The sequence below is a fragment of the Lissotriton vulgaris genome, unplaced genomic scaffold, assembly GCF_964263255.1.
Source record: "Lissotriton vulgaris unplaced genomic scaffold, aLisVul1.2 SCAFFOLD_945, whole genome shotgun sequence".
Taxonomy (NCBI): Eukaryota; Metazoa; Chordata; class Amphibia; order Caudata; family Salamandridae; genus Lissotriton; species Lissotriton vulgaris.
In genome coordinates this window covers 770,931-798,666 of record NW_028255629.1, presented here as the reverse complement: position 1 = coordinate 798,666, position 27,736 = coordinate 770,931, and the positions used below count along the sequence as shown (strand labels likewise).

Below are 27,736 nucleotides of genomic sequence, written 5' to 3'. Positions count from 1 at the left end.
AACCATATGGAGGAGGAAGAAAGGAGAGCAGCAGGTAGACCTATTAAAAAAGAAGACTGGGAGGAGGAGCCTAGCCCGCAACCATGATGGCCGCCTGACTCCTCGGCTCCGCCGACCCGCCCGCTTTCCTTCCGAAACGCCGCTCATCCTGCTTTCAATCCTGAAAAAACGTCGGCGTTTCGGACCCGGGTGGCGATCCTGATTCCGATGGTGTGCTTCCCGCTGAATATCTTGCGGTGGAACTATCGATTCGTCCCTACCCTCGTTCCAGCGCTGCCCGCTGGAGACCGGGTCTTTGTTCCCGGAGACTGCTGTTCTAGAACTCGACGACTGCGGATGCTTGCAGCGGAGGAACGGGCGACTGGCGTGCAACTGTAGCAATTCTTTTCTGGCTACATTGTATCACCCGGCCCTGCGCGCCACTACGCTTGCTACATTGCAATTGTGGCCGAAGCCTTCTTGTACCTCTAAATTGCCCTGTGGCTGACACTGGGAGCCATATTGTCCTTCAGCGCTACGGTGGGTGCCTTCTTCACCGGGCGCCCGATAATTGTAACGGCCGACCCCGGAGGACTGATCGGATACCTCATCGAGGCGCATGCAACATTGTAGCCGGGTCTTGGTGTTCAGAGACAGATTCGCTGTTGTTTGATCTCGTGGCTGCGTTGCTTCGTGGATCTACCTCTGGCGCTTTGTAATGGCGATGGGCACCGGTGGACATTTTCGAAGACGACAATATGGCGGCGCCCTCCGGGTGCATGAAACTGATGTAGGAGACCCGCCTGGGATTGCTGCTGTCCTGGGCGCTCTGAACAACCTGCGATCGTCTATGCGCTTCCAAGCCCAGGACCTAGAGGGCCGACTAGATACAATACTGCTCGGCGGTGCTGCTCATCAAGCTCTGTGCGCCTTGCCCTATCCTGAGCCCGACGGAGGCGGCCAATCTACCCAGATGTATGTCACGACACTGGATGCCCAGGAACTAGTGGCCGCTGCGCTATCCGTTCAAGATGTGGAGAATTTGCGGACTCTCGACCCTATTTATCGGCAGGATGCATCTTTTTGGTCGCCACGTATAGGGTTTACTCTATGGCCCCTCAGTGGATCCCTTTGTCTCATCATGGGGTTGCTGCTATGGCCCTGGTCGGTCAGCTTTGGGATATGGCTGCCGTGTTTCTACCGTTACTGGGTAGCTCTGCTCAGTTTGGCTTCGCGTTGGACAGACCACTGTGGATGGTGTTATGCCCGGTCATGGTTTTTACAGTTGCGACTCTCATCCAAGATGGCTGTTGCTCGACTAGACGTTATTGACTTGCTGGAACGCCAGGGACAAGGCTGAAGCTGTTTTCTCTTTCTCTTCCGGTTCTGCTGTGGACAAGGCTGGTGTTTGCATTGGACAGCTGGGGAGGTGAACGTTGGTGCGGGGTCCTGGTGGGGCCAGGGGAGGGGCGGCCGAGGTGCGAATTCATTGATAACTTATTTGTTTTTCTCTGGCCCTCCTCCGGTCTTCTCTCTTCTCCGGGGGTTGTCTTCCCCCCATCTTTCCCTTATGTGGGTACTCTTGGGGCGACAGGCACGTTAGTAGGGGGGGGTGGGCCATAGCCTCTTCGACGTGCAGGGTGGGGGGGTGGGGCTTTATTCTTTTCTCTTTTCGTTTCTATGGCCTTCTTTTTATCTTTATTCTTATTTCTCTTTTTCTTCCTATGTATCTTGGGTCAGACGGGAGGTTGGGTTTGGTTCTTTAGGAAACGTCTATTCTCTCTGTGTTTTGCGTCCACGTCCTTAACATTTGGTTCATTGATTCTATGATATAGATACTGATTTTCATACATAGTCGTTGAATGATTACAGAACTTGCTCTTCCTTCCCTTTTTTCCACTATCGATTGAGGGCGCATATCCTGTCACGAATCTTGACATGTAATGACTGCCTTTTTTATACGTCATTGGATCCTTTATTTCTGCTATATGATGGTCCCTTTTATATCCTTTCTTACCGTAGGCAAGCTAGATGTAATTCCTGATTTATACATTGAATGGGCGGGCGCTATTTGGGGCGACATCTACCTCTGTGATTGTATATCCTTACTGTGAATGATTTCCGCCAGTATTTTCATAGAGATGAATCACTGTTGAAGATCCTTCATGTGGTTCGCCCACTCAGCTACCCTGTCTGACTTTAGGATGATCCGTCAAAATTATAAAATGAAACCCTCGTTATCCTTTTCCTTGGGCTCCTTGCAAATCCTTCGTTGTGTTCTTGTTTATATCTGCTGCAATGCAAGGTACCTCGGGATGATTGTATATTGTCATAGCGGCCGGCCCGCAGTGGTTGTAGGCTGACGCTGTGTACTATGTTTACGGAAAATAAAGGTTTTCAAAAAAAAAAACAAAAAGAAGACTGAATGAAAACCGGAGAACAGGGAGGCTCAGAATGGATGCAAATACCACGATGAGCAACATGCTGGTCAGGACATGGACATCCATGAGGGTCATCATCACCAAGAACTGTATGTGGACCAGGAAGACCTGAATTAAGACCACAAGGAGGAATAGGAATAAAAGGACCACACAGAAGAACCAGGCAACCGGGTGTAAGAGAATCAGCAAGAATGGGAAGCTATTCACCGTCAGTTAGATATGAATTATCCCTTCTAGATAACTCCTCATCTCCTAACATTTGCCTCCCTGACCAGGCCGACTCACTTTCCCAGCCCCCCTCATTTGAGGAGACTCAACAAATCAGGGCCTGGCTCCTGCTCAACTTGGTTTACTTTCAACTTTTATTGGGAACCATTACGTCTGGCTCCCGACTTGATCATCTCCGTCCATCTAAGCTCAATGTTCTGGATGAGTTGATTCTTAACATGATTCTTAATCTTTTTAACACCTCTTTAAGCTCTGGGCAGGTTCCACACGGCTGGAAGCACGCTTTGGTGCTCCCTCCATTAAAAAAGACTGGGCTTGAACCCCTCTGCTGGCCTAACTATGATCCCATATCCCTTTTCTCTGTCTTCTCAAAAGTCTTGGAAGAGAATATCAACTCCCAACTTTCCTTTCACGTGACTACTCACAATCTACTTCATCCTTCACAATCCAGCTTTCGATCTGGCTACAGCACCGAATCTGCTCTGCTAGGGGCTACTGAAATTCTCAGGCAGCAGCTGGATTGCGGTGGTACGGCAGCCCTTATTTTACTGGACTTGACACGGTCTCACATTCTATCCTGGTTGATCACCTTGAAGCCTCAGCTGTTGCAGGTGTGGCCTTGGAGTGGCTGATCTCTTTTTTAAGGCATCTTTCTTTCCCAATTTTTTTACACACCGTAAAATCTAATCCAGTAGCCTTAACTTCTGAAGTGCCGCAGGGTTAAATTTCGATCCCTTTGCTCTTCCATCTTTAGGTCCGTCCTCTGGCAGATACTGCGGAGAAGTCAGGACTGACTATTTTTTCTTACGCAGATGACACTCAGATCATCTTCTCTCTTTCACCACCACAGCATCAGGACACCTCCCTGCTCCAGCTTGGACTGAGTAAGGTTGCTCTGTGGATGTCCAGCAACACATTGAAGCTGAACGGCTCGAAAACTGAGGTTCTCATTTTGGGAAACAATCAAGAACTCTGGCGAATTACCCATTAGCCTGACTTTCTGGGAGCTCTACCTGTTCCAGTTCCTAAAGTCAAAAATCTGGGTTTTACCATCACTAACAATCTTTCACTTAAAGCACAAGTGTCTGCGGTCACCGCGACCTGTTTTGCTGTCCTTAAGTGGCTTAAAAAATCCTCTGGTAAATTCCTACAGCTGCTCAAAAAACTGAATGCAAGCCCTCGTAATATCCAGACTAAACTATGGCAACGTTTTGTACTTGGGTGCTGATAAATCTGTCGATCGTCTACAGCTTATTAAAAACTCAGTGCCCATCTTCTTTTTCAGCTGCCTCACCAGGCCTCATCCTCACCTTTGCTCCTTCAAGTCCATTGGCTTAGGGTGAACAAAAGATTTGAGTTTAAGGCCTTGTGTTATATGTTTAGGGCCAAAAATGGCTTGTTGCCCCCTTATATACAAAGTCTGGTCAAAACGTATGTACCCACTCGCCAGCTGAGATCAGCAAGCCTCTCTCTGTTCTCGGAGTCCATATTGCCCGTATGAGAGGGCGCTCTTTCGCCTATCTTGGCCCCAGATTGTGGAATTCTCTTCCTCTGGAAATTAGGTTGTGTCACTCGCTCCTAGCCTTCCGCAAACAATTAAAGTCCTTCCTTTGCAATCAAGTTTAACTTCCCTCTGCTCCATCCCCAACTTGTGGCTTATGTCTGGTCCTGCTTATCACTGGGAAACCCTGTTGGGTAGCTGTGCACTTTATAAATCTTTATAAATAAATAAATAAAATAGGAAGACCAGGACACTGATCAGGAAGATCAGAATAAGGAGGACCGGGAAGAACACCAGGACAGGAACCACCATGAGAAACAGGAGGAGGGACACTATATCAAGGAGGTGTAGACTTCCACAAAAATCAGCGCATAAAGGAAGAGTGGAGAATCAGGCCCAGCAAGACCAAGAACAGCTGAACAATTAGTATGAAGAACTAGGAAAAGCAAGAGGGGAACCAGGTGGAAGACACGGTACAGAAAGAGGGGACCAGCAGTAACAACCAGATGATCAGGATTAGGAGGGATGCTAGGTGCAGGGGGAGGGTCAGAAAGACAGTGAGGAGGAGAGGATCCAGGAGTAACACCAAGGCTGGGATTGCCTGGAGGAGGAGGAAAATTAGCACAACCCAGGCCAGGAGGAGCACAACTACCAGCAACTCCAATCTAGACTATAGGAGGATGACAAAAACCAGACCCTGGATGCCCAAGAAGGTCTTGACCACTGGACTAGGAGTAGGAAGGGTAATATCAGAGGGTGGAGGGACAGAAAGAGGTCAGGAACACAAGAAGATAGGAGCAAGGAGGACCGGGGCAGGGAAAAATCTGAAGGAGGAGAGTCATAAGAAGGACCAGGAACAAGGGTGACTAAAAGGATCAAGAGAAGGACTATGAAGTGAGTGATCAGTATGATGAGGAAGACTAGGAGGAGCAGAGGACCAGAAACAAGAGCACAATGACAAGTAGGAACCAGAAGGGGAGGCCAGAAGGAGGAAGCGAAAGATGAGGGCCAATAAAAGGACTACGATGAGGATAACCGAGGTACCTTGAGGAGGAGGCCCACATGGAGGTCATGATATGATATGAACAGGGCACCGTGGGGGACAATCAGGAAGAGCAGGTGCACTAGATAGAGCAGGACGACCAGGACCAAGATAATGAGGGGGTGTCTTGCCAAAGAGGAAAGAGTCCAATAAAGAGGGGGGCATTAGGAGGACCAAGACATGTATTAGGTCATGCCTTTAGTTACAGAGACCAAGCCTCTTGCAAGCAGTTCTTAATTGATGTGCAATTGGCTATTCTTCCTTTAAAAATGCCTTACCATGTTCAGGCCATTAAAGCACTGATATAAGTGAAGACATATAGCATTTGAGGTTCAGTTAAGAAGGTTAAGGGTTTCTTTGTGCTACACGAAAGTCTCAGAGTATCAGCAGTTTCTGACATAGTTGACATGGAGCCACTCAGTAGCAATCCAAAGGGCCAGCAAGGAGGTCCTGAGGGCTAGCATAGATAAGGGCTACTTGCACAGCACAGGAGGTCTGTGGAGCAGCAGTGGTTGTCTGATGTTGGCCAGGTGGTCTAAGTCGAGCCAATGCTTGGAGGGACAATCAAACTTGCCACTGGTGCGCTAGTGGAGTATGGAGCATTGGTAAAAAGGGATGCAGTTGTCTGAAGTATGGCAGAAAGAGCACAGAGTTGCTCTGAGGCCTGACATTGACAAAGATGGTCAAAGTTCATCTAGAGGACTAAAGGAACCAGGTATAAGGGGTCAGAACCAAAAGAGAGGACATGATGTATGAATGGGGAGCTTTGCATCGTACTTATAGGCTTGTTTGCACGAAATGGTTCCCACCAATGGTTTTTCCGGACAGTGTCTTCTCCCAGAAATAGGCCCAAAGTAGAACACCTACCAAATTTCAAGACTTGCTTTGAAATATTGATCATTTTTCATTGTGATCATGCAGCCTTTATTCAGCTCAATTTGTTCAAGTGTTCTTGTGTTTGTATGTGTGACTTGACAGTGATTATGACAATAAAAAGTTAATATTTTGAAAAGAGTTGGTTACTATTGGTCCAGGTCATCAGTTCAAGATCTGGTAATGTTGTTGGATATAAGCATGTCACCTCAGCTATTTTGTGCAAATAAACTTCACTGTTTATTCAGCTGTTTGCAAAATAGCAGCGGCGATGTACTATTTCTCAGCAGTAAGGTCAATGGAAAGCTTCACTTCTGCCTGACAAATAGCATCAATACCCCAGGTTTAACCATCCGCCGCAATACTGACTGCATGTGTATTACATGCCACAAGTTAAATATGGACATTTCTCTGCTATATATTTGGATGTTGACTTATTAGTACTGAAATTCTGTTGTGCACTTGCTGTTGGCTGGGTAGCACAGAATATCTGCTTTATACCCAGCTGTTGGATGAATAGCTCCAAATGCCTGTGGCCTAGCACAGGCCAACATACAAGTCAAGTAAAGAGCAGAGATTCTGTACAGTGATTAGAGGCTCAAGTCCGCCTTGGCAAAATGTTCAAACCAACCCTGCTTGCAGGATATTGAGTGGGGTCAGAGCATCATTGTTGAGCCACTACAGTCCCTTTTGCTCTGAAAGCTTCCTTAACCTGCTGGGTAGAATTGCCTGCTGTGATTCTGTATATTAGGCCTACAGTCGGGCAGTGGCGGCTGCAACTTAACAGTGGTGGTGATGCGCAGATGGGAGGGGTGAAGGTAATGAAAGAAAATGCATTTAAAAAAACATACCTGCAGGACGGGCCGTCTCCCAGTCCTCTTCGGCTTTTCAGTTGACTTCAGGAGCAGAAACAAGGAAGCATACAGGCTCCCAAATTCGGGTAGCCAATCAAAACCCAGCGTTACAGCAGCATTGTGATTGGTCTGAGTGCAGTGGATCAGCGATCAGCTAGGAGGCTGTGCATGTTCCCCACCCAGGATGTGCGATACAGCGGGAGGAGCACATGCAAAGAGCAACTCTTTGTCTGGCGCAAGATGGCCAGCCAAACAGTCATTCGCACTTAAGAGAGTGCTCACCACTCCTACCCCTGTTCCTGTGACAGCCAGCCCCGTCCCACACCAGCTGAGCCACGATGAAAAATCAAATCATAATAACGTTGTGTTATTATCATTTTATTTTTCCTTTTTCAACTGCTCAAAGAGCAGTGGGGCGACGCTCCTCCGCCTTAGCTGAGGATCCGCCCCTGTAGGTACCTAAGAGAGATGCTGCACTATTAGCCGGCTGCCAGGTATAAAGCAGAAATCATGTATTACCCCGTCAATACCTGGGCTCATAGCCGAGAAACATTAATATTTATCTAGCACAAAGTAAATAAGATAGAAACTGTTTTGTTGACCTATTAAGAGATAAAATTGAGAGAGTGTATTTGCCTTTTGCAAGGGCACTGCTAAACTAGTGCATGATCACTGTTATTTCGCTAGTGACTGGGTTAATAGACACATTTATTGCTATCTGCATGACCACCAGCTAAAGTGTACATAATCTCTGATAATTAGCCAGCAGCAACTAAACACTAAAGAGTATTTGCTGTTTGGCCGACCACTGGCCAGAAATTGCCTAATCTCTGCTGTTTTGTCAGCAGTCTGGTCAAATGTGAAGTTCTTTGCTATTTGCACCCCCGCCAGTCAAACTCTGCATTACCTCTGTTACCTAATCAGTGGATGAGTAAACCACAACATTTCTCTGCTATTTGCATGGTCCCCAACAAAATAATGCATAATATCTCCTTTTTAACCAGTGGCCATCTAAAAGTGAAGTTTGTTTTGCTATTTAACCCCTTTGGCGCTGATGACGAGTTCAGCTCGTCATGAGGTTTACCTGTCGTGCGCTCATGACGAGCTGAGCTCGTCATGAACCGCGGGATTTCGCATTTTTCAGCGCACAGCGGGAAAATGCGCCGCAGCGATGCGGTTAATTACAGATAGGCAAATAGTATTTAGCCGGCGGCTAGGTATATAGCAAAGAAAGTTCACTAGTTACCCACTGGTGGGCTAAATAGCAACGACCATTTTTTAATCCCAAAAATACATTTTAGGAAAAATTAAACTACTAGGTACTTACATCTTTGCATACCTTACAATTTTTGGGAAACAATGGATGGTTGCTCTCACATAATTTTATCCCAGGGAAGAACTGCATGAGAGGACTTTCAACGAATAATGAGGTGCAAGGGCGACATTTGAGCACCAAATGAGAAAACTCGTGGCTTTTAAAACAAACAGAATGAGAACCATGAATGGGAAAATAAACATCAGAAACTGCTTTTTAAAAACAGTATTTAATAGACATGAGATTACGAAGACGAGGTGTAGTCAAGAAATAAAAAACACAAAGGAATATTTCACAATATCATTTTTTGCTGCCAAACAGCTGTGAAAATAAAATAGGAGTTATCCACAGAGGGAGGGGGGAACCTTGAAGTTTGGCAGAGTCATCCACCTCCAGGCTTTTAGGCTTAGGTTCTCGTTTCATCAATTTGTATTTCTGGCCTGAAAGCAATCAGGGATGGAGAGACGCGACCAATTCCACATCTACCTTTCCTTATATCCCAACAAGTCTTATGCGCGAATGGTTGGCTAATAAGTTTATAATTTCTTGCCTTCTGGGCTGTTAAACAAAAATGCATAATCATTAAACCAGGAGAAAATATTTCCCCAGTTAGACACTTACAGGGCCTGATGAAAGAGATGGCTGAAGAAGGGTCTGTCTCATTTAGTAGCAAATTGATTGCTCTACTTTGTTGAAATGATCAGGAGAACAAGGTGGCAATCTTGTTCATGTGTACAGCAATGTATTGCAGCATTTATATCGGTTTTCATATCTCTGGTGAGGTCACAAGGCGCTCCTAATAAACTCGGAATTGTGGCAGCCATTCTGAGCACATGGTTGGTAGGGTTTGCCTATATAAAGGTACTGGTTCTTGGTTGCTGCTTGCCCTATATAAAGGTCCTGGCTTTGATGAGTGAGGCTCAAAAATGTGCTTCAAACTAGTAGCTGGACAATGCAAATTATTTTTTAGATGTTTGGTCCTGAGCCACCCACCACCACTCCACTGTCCTCACAGTAGTATATTTTTGTTTACCGCTTTCTTAAATAAGATATTTACAAGAGATAAGAGCTTTTAGTTTTTTTTTCCTAATGCCGAATACCCTTGTGACAGATAAAGCAGTCATGTTCTTATTGTTCGGTTGTGTGCTGGTAGCTTTAATGTCAACCAGCCAATGGCAATCAGCCAACAGCATCGGGCATGCTGGGAGTTTTAGGCACATACTTATAACGCAAACGGTGAAACTACAAGCCTCAGCATGCCTGGTGCGGGTGGTTGAAAGACTCCTCGTGGCATGTGGTCACATAACGTCCAAGTGATATCTGAAAACAACACTACCTGCTGATGGGTAAGGCCAACTGTTAATAATATTCTTGCTGCTTGCCAGTTAAGTTGTTTGCTGATGCTACGGCAGGGGATTGGTTGTACAAGCGTCTGCTGACGGCTCAGCCGCTTACTGACGGTACTGGTGGTTACTCATGTTGCGCCATCTGATGCTGCTTCAGCTTATCAACAGTGGTGAAGTCTTCTTCTGACGGCTGGGCTAACAGTTCATACAACTGTCTGTAAAGCTACAGGTGCCCAGATGTTGATGTTCTGTACTGCTGTGAATACAGATGGGGGAGCTGTGGCTGAGCCCGGTGATTCCTAGTTGGTGGTGCGGTCAATTTCTGATTGCTTCTTTTGGGCACCATGAGGTGGACCTCGTGATCGCTCTTGTTCGGTCTTTCTGAAGGAATCATGGCAATGTTCCAGTCTTCGGTTTAAACACAAACACCACAGAGCTGGCTCCAGCCTTCAGGAGCTCGGCCTTCTCCTGCTGTGGAAAGCTGTCGCTCTCAAGCTGCTGTACCTCGTTGTTCGCTATGAGGAAGAGTCCATAGTCCTCTTTGTCGTGGATTTGGAACTTCTGTCGGCATACTGCGGAAACGGATGCCGTGGTCATATCAGCAGACACCGTCAGGACCTTCTGATTGTTGAAGGGCTCTCGCAAAGAAACGTACAGGTAGTGCTGATAGGGAAAAAAGAGGGGAAATGGGTGCAAAAAAAACCAGAGGAGAAAAGGTGAGATGGAGCGCTGGTAATAAGGAAATTACACATGTAGTAAACTGCAATAACATTATTGTGAATCTAGTAGACACATAACAGTAAATGTCAAGCGGTAGTCAGAGGGAGGACAAAGGTATTTGGAAAGATCTAGTGGGTGATATCAGTGACTACAGGAGCATACCAGGGGCTGGGTGCTATCAGTGACTGTGTGGCTTCACTGAGTACATTGTAGTATTTTTTTTAAAACTCTTGTGAGGGAGTACATAAAGGGGCCGATTCACAGAACTATATTAAGACAAAGTCCTAAATGTAGTACTTTTGGTATTCACAGAAGTTAGGATTTTGTCTTAAATTTGTCTTAAGACAGACTTAAGACAGACTTAAGACGAAATCCTAACTTAAGTCTGTCTTAAGTCTGTCTTAAGTTTGTCTTAAGACAAACTTAAGACAAAATCCTAACTTCTGTGAATACCAAAAGTAGTAAATTTAGGATTTTGTCTTAAGTTAGTTCTGTGAATCGGGCCCAAAATGTTTATCACAAGATACTGCTAGCCTGACGAACACTTTTTTGCAACAGGTTATTTACTATATTTCTTTAAAGAAGAACCAATTATACTAATAAAGAAAGCCTCATTAAAATCCAGGGATGAAAGTGAACTGTAGATTTGATTCCACATTACCTGTTTTATTTGAAAAAAGAAAGTTTTCCCTTTTCCTTGGTTATAGAGGATAGATCAGACTGTGGAAACAATCCTACTATCGTGCAACCTAATTTGAGGCCTGGTTTGATATGAGGCACCCCATATGGTAACAAATTTACAATTTATACTGGAAGATGTCACAATATTTCTATGGATTATCAACAAAATGTTCTAACACACAAGATAAAAAGTAAAGTAGTAAGAGGTCAAAAGATAATGTACTAGAATGATTCTTAGTTAAAAAAAATTACATTTATTATGATTGTATTTAAAACATTTTTTTACATTCATTGACATTACATAAGAATAAATCATTACATTCAATTAATAAAAACATGATAGATTTTTTATAAAAAAGAAAAGCACAATAACTGTCGAAGCGGCGTTTCGGTGAACTGGCTTGAACACCTTCTTCAGGACAATGCTTTTTGTACGGTTAAAAACAATCTATGTGAAAATACGGATAAAAAATATTTTTATTAGTTTAGCATTCTAGTACAAATGACCTCTTAAGCTTTAGTAAACTCTCTTCGCACTATGGTTTGGTTGGTTATGTGACTTATTGTCTTATAACCTCTATCTGCGTACTTCCTTTATCTTAAGGTTCATCGCAAAACCGGCTTTATATACATATATGTGTATGTACTTTGTGGGCTCTGGAGATCAAGCCTAGGACTTGTCTGCTTCAGCTTAGGCATTTTCTTTTCTGTTCAACTGCCTCTATTTAACTGTCTTATTAGAAAATGACCAGCAGAGGTCAGTAAAATACCAGAATTGCTTTCTGCTTAGGGTCTTTATTTTTTTTATTTTTTTCTGGCAACTGCCTCTATTTAACTTTCTTGATAGAAAACGAGCAGCAGAGGTCAGTAAAATACCAGAATCACTTTAGCATTCTCTAGATTCCAGTCCATAGAAATTGTCTTCCATGAGCAGCCATAGACAATAATATCTTTTTCAAATCTTGTCTTTTCAGTGATATGACCACCGAAGGCCCTTATTTTATATTAAAAACAGAGCTTTGGATTATACCATTTCCAGCTGAAAGCAATATTTCTCTCCATGTATTCCCATACCTAGCGAGTCACGCAGTGTGGTGCTTACTTTCCCTCCATGTTAACGAACAGTAGATGTTTCAGCACCCAGGCTAATGTGCTGCATAGCTTAATACATATAAGGTCCCAAAGGCAAGACCGATTGCATTGCAAATGCTTGTTCATTTTGAGGATTGGGACATTTGAACCTGTAACATTTCCTTGTGGCAAGCACGTTATTTAATACGGTTCACATTTTTAACATTTTATTGTTTTTTTTCTTTCGCGAAACCATGGCTTTTCTGCTGGACATATTTTTTTCTTCCTTTTTTCTTGTTAATTTCAATTTGTTACATATTTATTACACACTCTCATTAAAATAGTTTGAAGTACTGTAGCGTAGGTAATTTAGAAGTTTCAAAAAATACGTAAAGAATGCATGGACTATTTTGACATTTTTTGCTTCAGTCTGGTATGTTGGTTTTGATCCACTTAGGAAAGTTTCCAGGCCATCATGTCCACTCTTCCAGGGAGCAAATAGATAACGACCACAGCCGTTAAATGGTCTTTGTTAATGCCATTGAGGATATTTTCATGAATACCCATCAGTACAGATCTTGTTTGTTGCATGGATTGGAAGCCCAAGTGGCCACTGGGCAGAATGTTGTGAAGTTTTAGGTATTTTTGCACTCCCATTCAATGGTCTTGCTGGTGCAGAGCTACTCGAGCATCACAAAGGAACTGTCCAGGCGTTTTCTGTCACAGTAGGGTTTATTAAATGATAGGGTAACATCTATGTTTCAATGTAAATGTAAACGTCAAGGTATTTGTAGAGCGCACTGTCACTAAGCGGTTTCCTGGCGCTATTACTCATACCGCTGTGGAACCCTTCCTGGCTTTCTCTATGAAGTGAATATTTGGAAGAAGGGGACCCCTATATAATATAGTAGCACTTGCTATACATAGGGAAGAAACAGAGTTAGGAAAGGTCTATAGCAAAGTGACAGACATTGATTAGATAATACAATTTACTGTTTTTTGTAAATAAAAACCTAGAATGAAACAGTATATTAAGTCCACTTGTGTACAGAAACCAATGAGCACAATAATTTCTGATAGAGCTTTATTGTTTATTGTTGTTGACTATTTTTCTTTTGTTTTCTACTGTTTTTTGTATATATAGTTTTTATAAGTGATTATGTGTTTAAATTTTATATAGTCTTGAATTAAAAAATACAAAAGAGAAAATACAAAATCAATAGACGTGAAACATATATACAGTGATGAAGGCAAAGCGGTAGACACCACTACGCGCGTTTCGGCTCTTGAGCCTTCTTCAGGTGACCGTCTATTGTTCTATAAGCAATAAAAAGATATATGGATGAAATTTACAAACACAGACATATTATGTACAATATATAAAAGAAGACATATATACAAATTATTTACATTTCTTACAGTTTTATAATGGCGACAACCTTATTGTATACAGTGGACTTAGGACAGGCATACATGTTATTTACAGTTATAGCAAATCATTGAGGGCAGTATAGGTGTGTCATCATAGTGGTAGAGATTCTTTTCATTTACACTTGTATTACTTCAAGGTATAGTGATTTTACAGGGATGTAAACAAGTACACAAGTGGACTTAATATACTGTTTCATTCTAGGTTTTTATTTACAAAAAACCGTAAATTGTATTATCTAATCAATGTCTGTCACTTTGCTATAGACCTTTCCTAACTCTCTTTCTCTATGAAGTGTCCACTCCTGGGCACCCCCAGGGTGAAGCCAGGCTTCCTAGCGCTGTTGGAGCCGGTGTGGAGGTTAAGCAAGCTATTGCCCAGAGTTGCAGCGTGGGGCCCATGATTAGAATAGGCACTGAGGTGAGAATTGTCAGGTCCGAGGAAACTGAGCCCAAGACCCGCCGAGGCGGGAATTGAACCCTGGTCCCGGGCAAGAACTCTGCATCAGGGTCTGCCGCTCTAACCATTGAGCCACACTCCTCCGCCTCCAATGGGTCTGTGACCCTGCCTTGAGAGAAGTAGGTGCTAATCACTGCACAGGAGGTCAAGGGCCATGAATTCCTAAACCCCAATTTTAAGGCCAAGGTGGTAGAATTAAGTATGGTTGGCACCGTCTGGTGGAAAAAAGGGGGTTTGAGGGTAGCAGACCATGTTTTTATCAAACATTTTCAATTTTATTTGTAAAGAATTTCAAGAAAACTTAGCAGTGTGGATCTGATCCAGATGGCTTGCTTTTTAACTTTCATGAATTTTACTGAATTGTTATGTTTTTTTTAACCCACATGACTTTATCAAATTGTAATGAATTTTATCAAATTGTAATCAATTTTTAAATATATGTTGTTTGTTGCTTTTATGATTTTAAATGTAATCGAATAAAGCTTGTTTTGACAAGTAGAAAGTTATGTGCAGGTTGTGGATCTCTCTCCCAAACAGAGGAATGCGCCATAAATGTTACCTGTGCATCAAGTTGTGATCTGACCAGGACCGCGTGTTTTCTAGGTCATGGGCACCGTCTGTCAGTCATTGTAGAAACAGAATGTGGAAACATTGGCTAGGGGCACACACTAGGCAGGGTGGTGCACAGTAGGGATACGCTGGGTGTGATCCCTCAGCAGGCCAATCCATGGGAGGGAAGAATGGTCAATGTTGAAGAAAAGTCTGGACAGGGTGTATCGACTACTGTTTGGCAACACTGTGGGTAGAGGGACATCAACCCTGTGGGTTAAACACCCTGGGACAGGGTTGTACTGTTCACTGACAGGGAGGCAGGCTGGTATGGCTGAGGGCACCCTCTTATTAGGGTGGTTCTGCTTTTTGGGCACACTTTTGTAAATGTCACTGTAGGGCACACCAAGAGCAGGCAAAATGAATAAACTAGCATGGGATCAACAAGGGTCAATGTAGGGAAAAAGCCTTTTCTTCACTTTATGAAAAATTGCAAAGCTTAGGGCAAGGACCTGTCAAGCTATATGTTCCATACCTGGCTTACATGATCGATTGATTTACCATGGTTGGTCGTCCTTCGACGCTGCCATTGGTAAAGGGACCGCTGAGCCTCTAGGCTGATCTGCCTTGTCACTGTAGAGTGTTGAATGTTACCGATGTGGAATAGAGCCCCAAAGACCGTGGTGAGGTAGTACCCACCTGTAAGAGAGAAATGAAATACCCAAGATTACACCTCATTTGCCATCTACAAATGTCCCTAATCCCCCCACAAAATGCATTGAGTGAAACCTACAAGTAGTTCGTTGTAAGCACAATACAAAGCTCCACCCTAGATCACATCATATTCCTGTGCAACATTTCACACCTCAGTGTCCTCTGTGGATTTGCTTTCTTACCTTCTCCCTGCAGCTGGGAAGGATCCAGAAGCTCCATCATGTACTCTACATCCAGCCGCAAGAAATTGATGTCACATCCAAGCAGCACATAGGTCAGCACAGGCAGGAAATCATCAGCACCGTAGACCTCTGTGTGAAAAAGAAGTGCTCTCCAGGTTAGAGAAAAAAGGCTAAGGGCGCCTCATTCTTACAGCAAAGAGAACTGAGGATTAGATAAGAGATGCCAATAGGAACCTCGCTTCCTCCAACCACTGATACCCCTAATGGCGCCAGCCATTACTAGAGAGAGAATCCTGATAGAAGGGTTCCCAGATATGTCTTTGTTTGTGTTGGACTTCAGTACTGCTGACAAAGAGTTGCCTTCTTCAAGCCTATAGAGTATGGAACCAATCCAGGGTGACCTAGATATTTAGAGATTATGAAGAAAGAGCTTAGGCTATCTAATGAACATCTGGTACAACCAATCTTCTAGAAAGAGTGTTGCTGAGGCGCTCAAAACTCCCCAACCAATACAGTTGAAGTAAACAGTCCTACAAAAAGATGCTGAATAAAAACCTTGCATGGCTACATCAGACATATTACACTAAACCAACAAATGAGTGACCTAGGGAAACCCAATTATAGATCCTTCATAGTTATAGTGGAGAGATCAGTTTCTCTGGTGAGGGAACAGGTAAGAAGACCCAATGTTTATATTCTGAGAGTGAAAGGCAGGAATACTCATTCAAGGGTCCTGAACATGTCTTTGGATATCTGTGCACGTTTGTGTTAGGGTGACAGGTGTTGTATCGCTTCTTGTGGAAATGAGGCATATTTTGCTGAGGAAGTGGGCTATTCTGTGTGTGTTTTTGTGTGTGTGAGACTGGGTGCATGAGAGTTCAGGAACTGGAATGGAGTTATCATACCTCTTTTGATAGCTAACTGATCAGTGAATCGAAATGGATTCATTATGTGTCTCTTTCCTATGTCCTATAACAGTGACCAGTGCACTGCGTTCCCCCATGAGACCTGCAACATTGACCACCATTGGATATGCTGCACCGCTTTCCCTTACAGGTGTGATAAGAGATGTTCGTCGTACATTTCAGTCTCTATTATAGCGTTTACAAATGATCAGAGTTGATGGTCATATACGTAGGTCGCCAACGTGTCTCATAAAATGTAACCAGCTTGTAGGGTCTCGTACCTTTTTTCCCCGGCACTCGATTCATGGCCTCATAGATGAGTTTGCAAACTTTGAGCAGCTGGATGACCTTCTCCTTCGGCGAGTAGAGTGAGTGCATCAACTGTAGCATCTGGAGAATTTTTTCCATCACTACCTCGTCGGGCACCCCTGCTGTGACTCCCAGCTGTGGCAGGCTCTGCGCCTTCATCTTCTTCTGGTTCTCCCGAAGCTTCTTCAGGCTTCCATCCTTAGTGTGGAACTCCAGGAGCTGAGAGTAGATAGCACCCTTCAGGGGTTTCAGGAGGCACTTGGCCACAGCTTTCTCAAAGATGCTGTCTGTAGAAGAGAGGTGACGGTTAGTGAGACACAGGTAACACATCAGTACAGGAATCTATTTTTTTATTCTCTCAGTTAAGGCCGGGTAGGGAAGGGCGATAGGAAATTTAGGAAACAGTTCTGAAATATTTGAATAAAAATCAGTACAGCTGTTTTATACATTATATATAGAAGGTGTACATTTTGGCATTTTGGGGTACATTTCATAGCTTAATCATATTTCCTGCAGCTTAATCATACATTTGCAACTAAGTTAGCAAAATGCAAAAGCCATATTGCCAAAATGTCTAATACTCCTTGAGGGCTTATTCAGCAGACCTGGGCTTCTTTGAGACTGTACATTTGCTCCCTAGCAGCCCAGGCTGTTAGGACCAGCGAGTGCTTCGTCATCTCAAAGCAATCAAATAACACTGTGTTCTCCACATCAAAAGACTTTCACATTATTCATCATCTTACAAGGAGTTGGGCTCCAATCACCAGTCTCAGGCATTCTATTGACTGCTTGTTTTCCTGATGTACAGTAGAGTTAAATTCAAATTGCCACAGTGAAAAAACTTACCTGATAATTAACACACTACAGCTGGGTTCTCCTCTTAAGAAGCACTTCTTCAAAATAGCTAAAACTAAAAACAAAATCTAAAAGGGGAGGCCAAAATAATGTAATTCAGGTTTTTGAAAAAAGAGTTCTAGTTTGCTTGTGAGGTTATAGAAAATGCACTGCTAATATAACCACTGGTTATGTAAATAAGAAGCATGTAGGTTAATTGTATGTACATGTGCCATATCTGGATAGGATGAAAGCTGCCTAAGATTTATCTATCCTAGGCCTACACACAAAACCCATTCAGAACTGTCCATTTTTTTAAATATATTCTGAGCTCATGGTTACTCTTGGGAGATCAAAAGCCAACTTTGACCCCCTGCAAGAACCCTTTAACGAGCTCCCCATTCTAAGTTTAAACTCCATCTTTATCTGGCCAGGGCAGACTTCACTCAAATTCTTCTCAGTCAAGAGTATTGTACCCCTTATGAGCTCTCTCCCAGCTGCCCCAGGCACGGGTCTTTTTGACTACTTCATGTAATTGAAATTTGGAACCTTTTGAAAAGCCAACAATAGTGAAATAAGCCGGAAAAGTGCCCCAGACATGAAGGATGAACCTATGCAAGTCCTCCATGACAGTCGTACAACACGCCAATGCACAGCCACAAAATCTGTCTCTGGGGAGAACAAAATGCATGATGATGCTCTCTGGCCCACACTCTCTCCATGTGGAAGCAGAGTTGGGCTTTGTAAACCCAAATGCCCCTTGCTCCTGTTCTGACATGTTAGGTGGCAACCTACACTCACTGTTACATGTGGTGCTTTGGTATTCTCCAATTACTCTCGGCCGCATTGCACTTTATGTTTTTTACTCATTGCGTGACTATAGACAACGGCCAGCAAGGGCTTTCAGTGGCTGGTCTCAGACCCGGTAGTAACTAAAAGCTAACATTGAAACAGATCCTTAGTGGGCCCTATAAACATGTTCCTATCTTTACAATTGAACACACTGCCTCATTTTGGGACAATAAATATAAAACATGCTAAGGCTATCCAAGTTGATGATTTAGTTCCTGTTTATATTTCACACGTTTTACTTCATCTTTTGTGCCCTAAGACTGTTTGGTATTTTGTGGTTGTTATATTTCTGTAGTTTTTTAAAAATATTACTCTAGCATAATGCATACTTTGAACTGGGTCACATCCATGTGTTTATAATGGGCCACAAGTGGGACTTGGAGGCGGAGGCAATGCGAGTCTCACACAGTGGCTGTCACTCAGACTCGCAAGCTCAACTATCATCTGTCTGAGCTTCCAAAAAAAAAAAAATGGGATTGCGATCGCAAAATGGCTTTCAAAATGTACTAAACCCATTTTGCCATTCGGTAAAGTCTTTCAGAATCGCAAAATGTGTTTACCTACTCATTCCAAACTGCAAATAGGATGGCAGGCCTGCCAACTGACATTGTGCCACCGTGTGTAAAACAATTTCGTCTCCCTTCACACGCTCTCTTGGCGAGGAGCTGAAATCACAATGTGGCAGGAAAGGCGAGCTGGAACCCACCACATATATTGGATTTCCAGCTCCTCTTTTGCTGCTGTAAGCAGCCAATGTCGATTAAGAGGTGTGAAAACACCACAGGACATCAGTGACGGCATCAGCAACCCTATGTATTTTTCGGTCGATTCTGGGCAACGCATGAGCTGCTCTGCGAGGCATGCTGTATTTAAGTATGGACTTGAAGTGCTGCCACTCTCCGCCCATATTTTTCATTGGCTTGTATCATTGTCCTTTGTAAACTGTGGCTTTTCATTGGTCAAACTCTTGGTAGTCCTTCCTTAATACCGCCTTGTTTCATCTTGTAACTGGACCTTTTACGTGTATTGTTACTCAGTAGGCTTTAATTACAGCCTCCAAACACTATTTCATTAAATGGTTTTCACCTGCCTGCAGTTGCAGGCAAGACACGTTCTCTCCTAACACAGTTATTTTTAGGACGAGCCTAGTGCAGCGTGCATTCGCTGCTCTATGGGAGGCTTTTTGAGAGCCCTCTAAACGTATTTATGCGGGTCTGACTACTCCCACACACTGGATTGGCCTTTGCGTGTGTCTTTCAATAATGAAAGCACGCAAATGGCCAAAGGCGGGTGCATGTCCCACCTCTTATCCAAAGGTTCACTCCCACAGCATTTTGCTCTCTGGAGCAAGCAGCGGCGCGCAGGGTGGCAGCTGCATTTCTCGTTGTGTTTCAGGTTACTAATTAAACACAGCGCGGTCACTTTCACTTTTGCGGCCGCGCTTGTTGTTTTTTGTGGGCGTGTTAGTAGTGTGAGGTTCGATGTTTGCATACTGATTAGCCTGCTGGAGACATTGTTCTGGTTTTAATTAAGGTGTCTAAAGCAATTGCAGGAAATGATTGAATCATATTTGGTTTTTCTGTTACTTCTAAAAGTATGCGTTTGCTTTTATTTTTGGGCAAAGTCGAAAATAGCTGTTTAAATTGGGCAGCCTGGTTTTTGGCAGTAAGAAGCAGTAAACAATGTGCAATGAAAAACAATCAGCATGTCCAATCAACTACACTCGGCCATGCACAGTGTTATTTCCAACTCAGATTTGTCATTGCATTTCAGTGACTTATGCAGATTCTTTAAAGAGCAAATAACTCACGGTGGCACTCCTGCTAATAATTAGTTTGAATGACCGATTGATCCGTTATTGGTTAAAGTTATATTTTCAATAATATTGCTATGTTGTCAGTTTCACTTCGGAGACTTGAGGGATCTCATTACAGTTTTGGGTCTATGGCTAAAGCAGGCGTCATGGCGACGGTTACAGTATTTCAGTCATTTGCTCTTTTCAAGATGGCGGCTAGACATTTTGTGGGCATGGAAGGTTTGTGTAACATTGATTTCTTCATTGAAGAGGACCCTGGTCTGCAAGAAGAACCGTTGTTGAATTTTTTAACATTTGGAGTTATCCTTTTTAATAAAAAAAATGGTCGAAATGTACCCAGTTTTTGCCCTTTTGCCAGTACAACACAGTGTTACCAGCCTAGATGTAAAGGCCGACGTTCAGAAGCTTGCGAGTGCACTGCCTTCAGCCTGTATTATTACCACGTGGAAGCAAGCAGGCTTTAAATGGAGCATGCTATTGGGGGCAAAGACTCAGTATATTTTTTTCTCTTACTCTCAGCTTAAGTCCCTTTGCCTTTTTCGCCCTTAAAAGAAAACTTAAGTGTTTCTTTTGTTTTTAATGAGTTATTGCTTGCTACCCTGTGACATCTCACTTTGACATCGAATATTTTTACAGCACCATAACGTTGAAAACGCTCTCTAGAAAGGGGTTCGTTCTGGCTGTGCGCTAATCCAGGCTATTTATTATGTGACTGTTTGGTCTCTGATCACAGCAGGATTGTTCGAAAATGTTGAGTGTGTGGGCATGCTAATAGGGGATAATCTGCTGCATGGCTAAACTTATAAGGTCCCAAAGGCGAGACGTATTGGCTATGCCAATGCTTATTTGTATAGCAATGCACGCCACAGTGAAAGCCCCGCCTTTGATTTATTTGGGGCACCGAACACAGACGCATGTTTTTTTTTTATTTGTTGCACTTTGTCGAAAGAAAGGGGCGCGGCCCACATTAACGTGATATCGGGCATGGGATGCTTTTAAAATAAAAGTATTTACAATGCAATAGGTCTCGCATTTGCGAGAATTTGAGCTATTGTCATTTACAATGCCAATAGCTAAAACTCTCGTAAATACGAGACCTATTGCATTGTAAATGCTTGTTGGGGTGTGTGAAGGGGTACTGGGCTTGGCGGGGTGGCAAGGTGCCACTTATCTTATAGCTCTTGGCAAGAAGTTCCACACCCTCTAAGTGAAGTTCCCTCCTCACACTGTGAAATCTATTTACAGGTTGGGAAGTCTAGGAGGGGGCGTGAAAGGGGTGGCCTCTCCTATTTGAGATTTCCAGTTGTATGTATGTATGGTTTGTGAAAGAAACCAGATGGCTTACCTTTGGGAATTGTGTTCTTTGGCCTCGTGAGGAACAAGCAGTGATCTACGGGACCACTGCCTGCTCCTCTTCAATTCCTTACCAAAAGGAACACATATTTTTTAAGCAGCACCAGTGCCTTTAAGGAACACGGGTTTCTTTAAAAACGTAGGGGCATATTAGCAAGAACCTCGTTAAAATTATCACTGTTTTAGCGGCAGGAAACTGCCGCTACAACGGCAATAATGGGCTTGCTAATATGCGTTATAGAATTCCAATAGAAGCTCAGGTTAGATGTCCTGCACATCTAACCTGGGTTTCTATTGGAATTCTATAACGCATATTAGCAAACCTATTATTGCCGTTTTAGCGGCGATAATTTTAACAAGGTTCTTGCTAATATGCCCGGCAGTATCCCTTTCGTAATGCAAATGCAGGAATGTATGTTCCTGCTGTTCCTTGCAAGTCACTGTCTCTGAGTTTGAAGCCAATCACAGAGGGTCACAAAGAGCAACCTGCTTCATTAACATTAACTAGGTGGGTCCTTCGGCGACCCCCTGCAGCTGAAGATGACATCACCCACTAGTACATAAGTCACTTCACAACATCAGAGAAAGGGCACATTTAGTCAGTGCAAAATTTGCAAAGTCTGTTTGTGTCTCTTTATACACTGCAAAAACAACAATTGATGGACAGAATGTAGAACAATGTCATACATTCACCCCAGTACAGAGACCTTTGCCTAAATCCATGGTTTTTTTCATTCCACACCACCCCAGTTCAGACATGGCCATATGCAAATCAACCTTGACCCTGTGCCTCATGGGAACAGTCCAGCCCGAACTACCAAGCCATGTCTTTCCTGGACCGGAATCAAGCATGCTAGGACCGGTTTCTGGCTATCAGCCGTCTTCAGCCAGGATAGCTTTACTCCAGTGGTGTGGAGAGCATGGGACTCACGTCTGAACATACCCATCCCACTCGGGGTGACAAATGCAAAAACAACAATTGATGGACAGAATGCAGAACAATGTCATACAGTCACCCCAGTACGGTTGATAGCCAGAAACCGGTGCTAGGATGTTTGATTCCGGTCCAGGAAAGACATGGATTGGCAGTTCGGGCTGGTCAAGCTATCCTGGCTGAAGACGGCTGATAGCCAGAAACCGGTCCTAGGATGCTTGATTCCGGTCCAGGAAAGACATGGCTTGGCAGTTCGGGCTGCAGTGTTCCCATGAGGCACAGGGTCAAGGCTGATTTGCATATGGCCATGTCTCAACTGGGGTGGTATGGAGTGCAAAAAAACGATGGATTTAGGCCCAGATCTCTGTACTGGGGAACATGTATGACATTGTTCTGCATTCTGTCCATCAACTGCTGTTTTTCCATTATTCATACACTGGGCCACAAATTCGATGTTTTCAAACAATCTGCAAAATGTTAAATGCTGCTAAAAACACACATTTCTCAATTTTTACATACACTGGCATAATATATAATTTAATTAACAACCTAACCATGTCAGTTTTACTTATCTGATGACACGCTTTACTATAACACATTGCAATGAAGAGGGCACAATGGATACAACAAACCAGCTATTTTGTGAGTGCAGTAGCTAATATCACACAGCAGCCACTGTGTAGCTGTGGTTGAGACTCACTCCCTTTCACTTGTAAGGGGATAATTTGATTTGCCTATAACTTGTGACTCGTTGGATAGATTTTTTTGAAACTTGGCAAATCACTTAGACAGTCAGCCAAGGCCCAGTAAGCCAAATTCCCTGCAGATCTGTGCAGGGCATAAAAGTTTAATTTGAAGTGGGGAAAAGTAGAACTTTACTTACAAAGCCCATTTTCATTAGTTTACTGTAAATTGATTCAGTCGTTTTTGAGCTATTGAAGTTTAAAACATTTTAAATTTAAAGAAAATGAGCAATGACTACCATCGGTCACATTTTTATTTTTTTTGTTAAATGTAACTGGTTTGAGACAGGCAAAAAAAAAACGTTTCAGTCATATTGAAACTAGTAACTCATCCCTTTTAGGTCATGAAAAATCACAAGGTTTGTACCAAGTTAAAAAAAAGCGAAATATGGCAGCATTTTTCACCATAAAAAAGACAACATCCTTCGGCCATTTTGTAGTCACATTTGCAGTGTGGTACACTACCAGGGGTACATTTACTGTTACTTTCTACACCCTCCACCTTGCTGTGCACCCCATCAGCTCTCCTATGTAAACCTGCTGGCAGTGCTGGGTTATCCTTTTGATCAAACGGTTAGCCTTTGGCTCTGCGATGTAACCTTTTTGATTCCTTGTCACCCCCATACTAACTAAACAATGGTGTATCAAATGTTACTGTGAAGGCCACGTTTGTGCCCTGGTCTATTTGTGTTCTTATTCAGAGCCCGGAGTTAAAAAGCAAAATGCTGGTAGTAAATTAGTGCGCTAAACAAGCATTGGCACATTCAGTAGTTTTGGCCTATACAAGAACTATTGACTTTGTCAATGTTTTTCAAAGATGTTGCACAGCAGCGCAAGCAAATAAAAACAAAGTGCCATGGCGTGGCCGGTGTTGACCGCATCTTTTTTTTTTGGGGGGGTTTACTTTAAGTAATCGTATACAGCAGCCCGCGCTGGTGTGCTTTCGCTTTGTAAATGTTTTTAAAGGAGATGTGACGTAACAGCCAGAACTGCCACCTGTGGACCTGGGGAACCAGGTTTGAGTCTCCCAGTCGGCACTACATCCTGAGATTGTGAGCAAATCACTTAAACTCCCTGTGTCTAAAAATGAAAGTAAATTGTGCGCATGCAAAGTGCTCAAAAACCTTTGGGTCGAGTTTGCGCTCTATAAACCTTCTAGAAATAACGTGTTTTTTTTTAAGTAACAAGAGGGAGGAGGGGTGGGAACAATGGCGGAGAGGTGAATGAGTTCTAAAGAACGGGGGGGGGACAAAAAGTACATTTAAAAAAGGAGTACCTTAAGTAGCCTGTGGCCAATGGAAAGACACTGGCCACACAAAACAGTACTCTGTCCAAGTTCCACGCAGGGTTGAATACTGAAGCCGGAGGTGAGGTGGAGGCGCCAACCGATACGAAGCAAGGAAACAAAAGTTACGTGGAACCCAATCAGTGGTAAGTAACGGCAAGTAATGAGCGGGCCCTAAGCGCCTTTTAAGCTTTTTTTGTTTTAAGAACAGTGTCTATCGCTGATAGCGCCTGCTCGCTGTAGGCAACGCATAGAAATGAAAACAAATGGGCTTACTACAATCATCACTGCCCAACATTTTCACCTCTCTTGGCAAAAAATGTTTGGACCATGGCGCATTAACCCTGTTCTAACTTTACTGAAAAGGTTTTATAGGCGCTGGCGTATTTCACAAACGTCAATAGTGAAATACTGTTACACCTACGACTGCTTTTGAAATCCCTAAAACATTATGTAAGTCCTATTTTTCTAATAGAAAGTCAAATCAGACTTTTGCCAATCGATTTAGGGAGACCCACCACATTATGGCAATAAATTACTACTTAGAAAAGCATTTGTTAAAATACTAAACAGTCTGTTGATATGCTCCATCGAACATGAACATCATGTTGCCCGTGTCATATACATAGGTTTGCCCATAAGTGCTCAAGAAATCAAAAATAATGCCCCACACAAGTATAATAAAACTGCTGTGTATCACCCTTAAACATCAACAACAATATGTTCTATTTCTTGCACGATTTAATAGTCTCACAAAACGTTAGTGAGAGCTTAAAGTCCCATTATACTCAGAGCCGCCATTTGTTGGACTGGGAATATACAAGGATCATTGCATCAGCAGTGGCGGGTGGTGACCCTCAACACTGGAGTGGTGTTGAGGGACCCGAGAGCCAAACCCAGTGGGGGCTAAAAAGTACTTACCTATGTTTCACTCTACTCTGTAATTTTCTTCTTTATTCTTGGATGCTGACAGTGGGACGGCACCTTTTGGAAACTCAGGCAACCTCCCTCTGCAAATCCCAACGCTGCTCTCATGCTGCAGATAAGCAGCATGAGAAAAGTGACAGTATTGGCTGGAACGGGCTTCCTCGACGCTCCGGTAGGCGCAAGAGGCCTCTGCCTGCTCTCCACCCAGCTGTATGAGGCAGCTAGGTGGAGAGGTGTACACTGCGCAGGCCAGTCTGGCTTTCGCAACACAGTTGGCCAAAGTGACTTGTGCAGTGTGAAGTGGTGGAGTGAGCACCACTCCCCTGCTGCCAGTCAGCAGCAATATCCCGCCCCCAAACCCTGCTCGGGCTGGGAGCAGTGAAAAATACAACGGGAATTAACTTTATTACCTTTTTTTCACATTGCCTGCACTGGCAGCAGGGAGGCGACGCTCCTCTGTTCTAATGGAGGTGTCGCCGCTGTGCATCAGATCAATTGAAGGACACTCTGCTGTGACCTGAGGAGATGCCCAGGGGCTTTCTGGATTGCAAAAGCCTTTTCAATTGGACAGAGTCCTGCATTAGACAGGAGACTTTTCTTCAAAGTATAAGGCTAAAAACGTATATTGTTTTAAACATACAATTAGGTATATGTTATTGACAAATACTCGCTTGTGCAAGTCTTTGTACTGAAAATTTTAACCATACAAATGTATTCCTCAGGAAAAAAACAAGAACTATTTGTGACAAAAACTGCAATCTTCCTTTGTGGCAATCCATGTTTTCTTTCCATCCCTCCTTCCCATGGACATAATATTAATTTTCACTTGCAACTGCAAAGTCACTGTATTTATGATAGGGATTTTAATACTGTATTACACCTGTGGGATATACAGGCTTTTGACAAAAATGGGCTTGTCTTTATAATAATTACCAATTCCATAGATTTAGGCAGCAATAGCAGCAGGTGTCAGGGCAGAGTGTGGGGTTGGCAGATGACAATCAAATACATAAAAACCCCAAACAAACAAAAAATATCTTACCTCCCGCCCGCCGCATCGCTGCTCTTTTGCTCCTCTCTGGCTCCACTGCAGCACAGGCTCGCAGACTCCCTTGTGGCTAATCCAGACGCTCTTCTCCTGATGCTGGAGACATGAGAGCAGCGTCAGGATTGGCCTGAGTGCCCTGGATTTGCACTCCCAGAGAGACTGGGGGTCTGTGCCTGTTGTCTCCAACTGACAAAGCAAATTGGGTTAGAGACATCTCAGTGCGCATGTCAGTTTGGCCGTCCTATGACAGACAGCCCAACCTACATGCACACTGACAGCAGGGCCCACCACTCCCCCTCCGTGACTGACCCCGCCACCAAGACTCGGCCCTTGGAACTTGAACAATAAAGATAATAAACTTTTGTATCATCCTTTGATTTTTCTTGTTTTGAGGCTGCTGGCGGGGGGAGAGGGGGCGACCATCAAAGAGGAGGGGCAGCATTGTAAATGGGCAGGAATCTGCTGCATTCCTGGCAACCCAACAGGTAAAGGGTTGATCTCAGCACCTCCTCCTGTGTTTGGGGAAGTTGAAGATAGAACCTGTTAAAATGTCAAATCCAGTGCCCTGAGCAGGAAGAGAATTGCCAATAACCAACTGACAGTTGAGCAGTGTTATGAAATGTAGTTATTGTTGATACAGGAGTGTCCTCTGTATGGTTTTGCAAGCATGCACACTGGCATGACCAGTTGGTCTGCTAACAGAAATGAATGAATACATTTACGAATGCAATATTTGTTAAGTGCAACAGATGCCCTAAAAATAGGGCATTCTAGGCTAACCCTCACAGAGGATGAGGCATTATACTAGCTATTTGGATGCAAAACCCCAGGTTTTCAGTTGCTTGCAAAAGGAAAGTTCAGTTTATGCACTTCACATGTCAGATGGGAGGGGAGGGGAGAAAATTCCAGAGTTTGGCTTTTAAGAAAGAGAAGAACCTGTTTCCAGTTCGTATTCGATCGATAGGTGAACCTCTCCGCACGAATGCGATTTTGATCTAAGTGTCCTGGTGGAGTGTATTAGTGATCCAGCTTCTGGGGACACATGGGGCCATACTTGGTTAGGGCCCGACAGACGATCAAGAGATATTGATTCTGCTGTAGACAGGGCACCCATGGAGAGATTTAGGATGTGAAAAGAGTGATAGATGTCTAGGAAGTTTAAGGACCGGTCTAGAGGCAACATTTTGAACTATCTGTAGTCGGGCTGCGGTGTATCTGGGACGGTCCAAGTTGAAGGCGTTCCCATAGTCTAATTGAGATGCGATAAGGGAGTGCACACCCGTCTTTCTTACACTATAGAGAAAGAAGTTCAAGACTTAATTCAGATATTTAAGAAGTACCCAGCA

General features: G+C 43.6%; 1 protein-coding gene across 3 annotated transcripts in view; it reads right to left on the bottom strand.

Moving 5' to 3' along the window:
• Window positions 1–8,443: 8,443 nt before the first annotated feature.
• LOC147659049 (ras and Rab interactor 3-like) overlaps window positions 8,444–27,736 on the bottom strand; it is a 69,340-nt gene continuing 50,047 nt past the window's right edge. For 2 of the 3 annotated variants that reach the window (XM_086952012.1, XM_086952014.1), the window contains exons 4-7: window positions 16,571–16,885; window positions 15,385–15,513; window positions 15,024–15,187; window positions 8,444–10,242 (exon numbers count right to left, since the gene is read on the bottom strand). In XM_086952012.1, the coding sequence (XP_086808138.1) occupies window positions 9,970–10,242; window positions 15,024–15,187; window positions 15,385–15,513; window positions 16,571–16,885 (881 nt within the window). In that variant the 3' untranslated portion in view covers window positions 8,444–9,969. The remainder of the gene's footprint in view (window positions 10,243–15,023; window positions 15,188–15,384; window positions 15,514–16,570; window positions 16,886–27,736) is intronic. The other variant, XM_086952013.1, reaches the window with a different exon arrangement.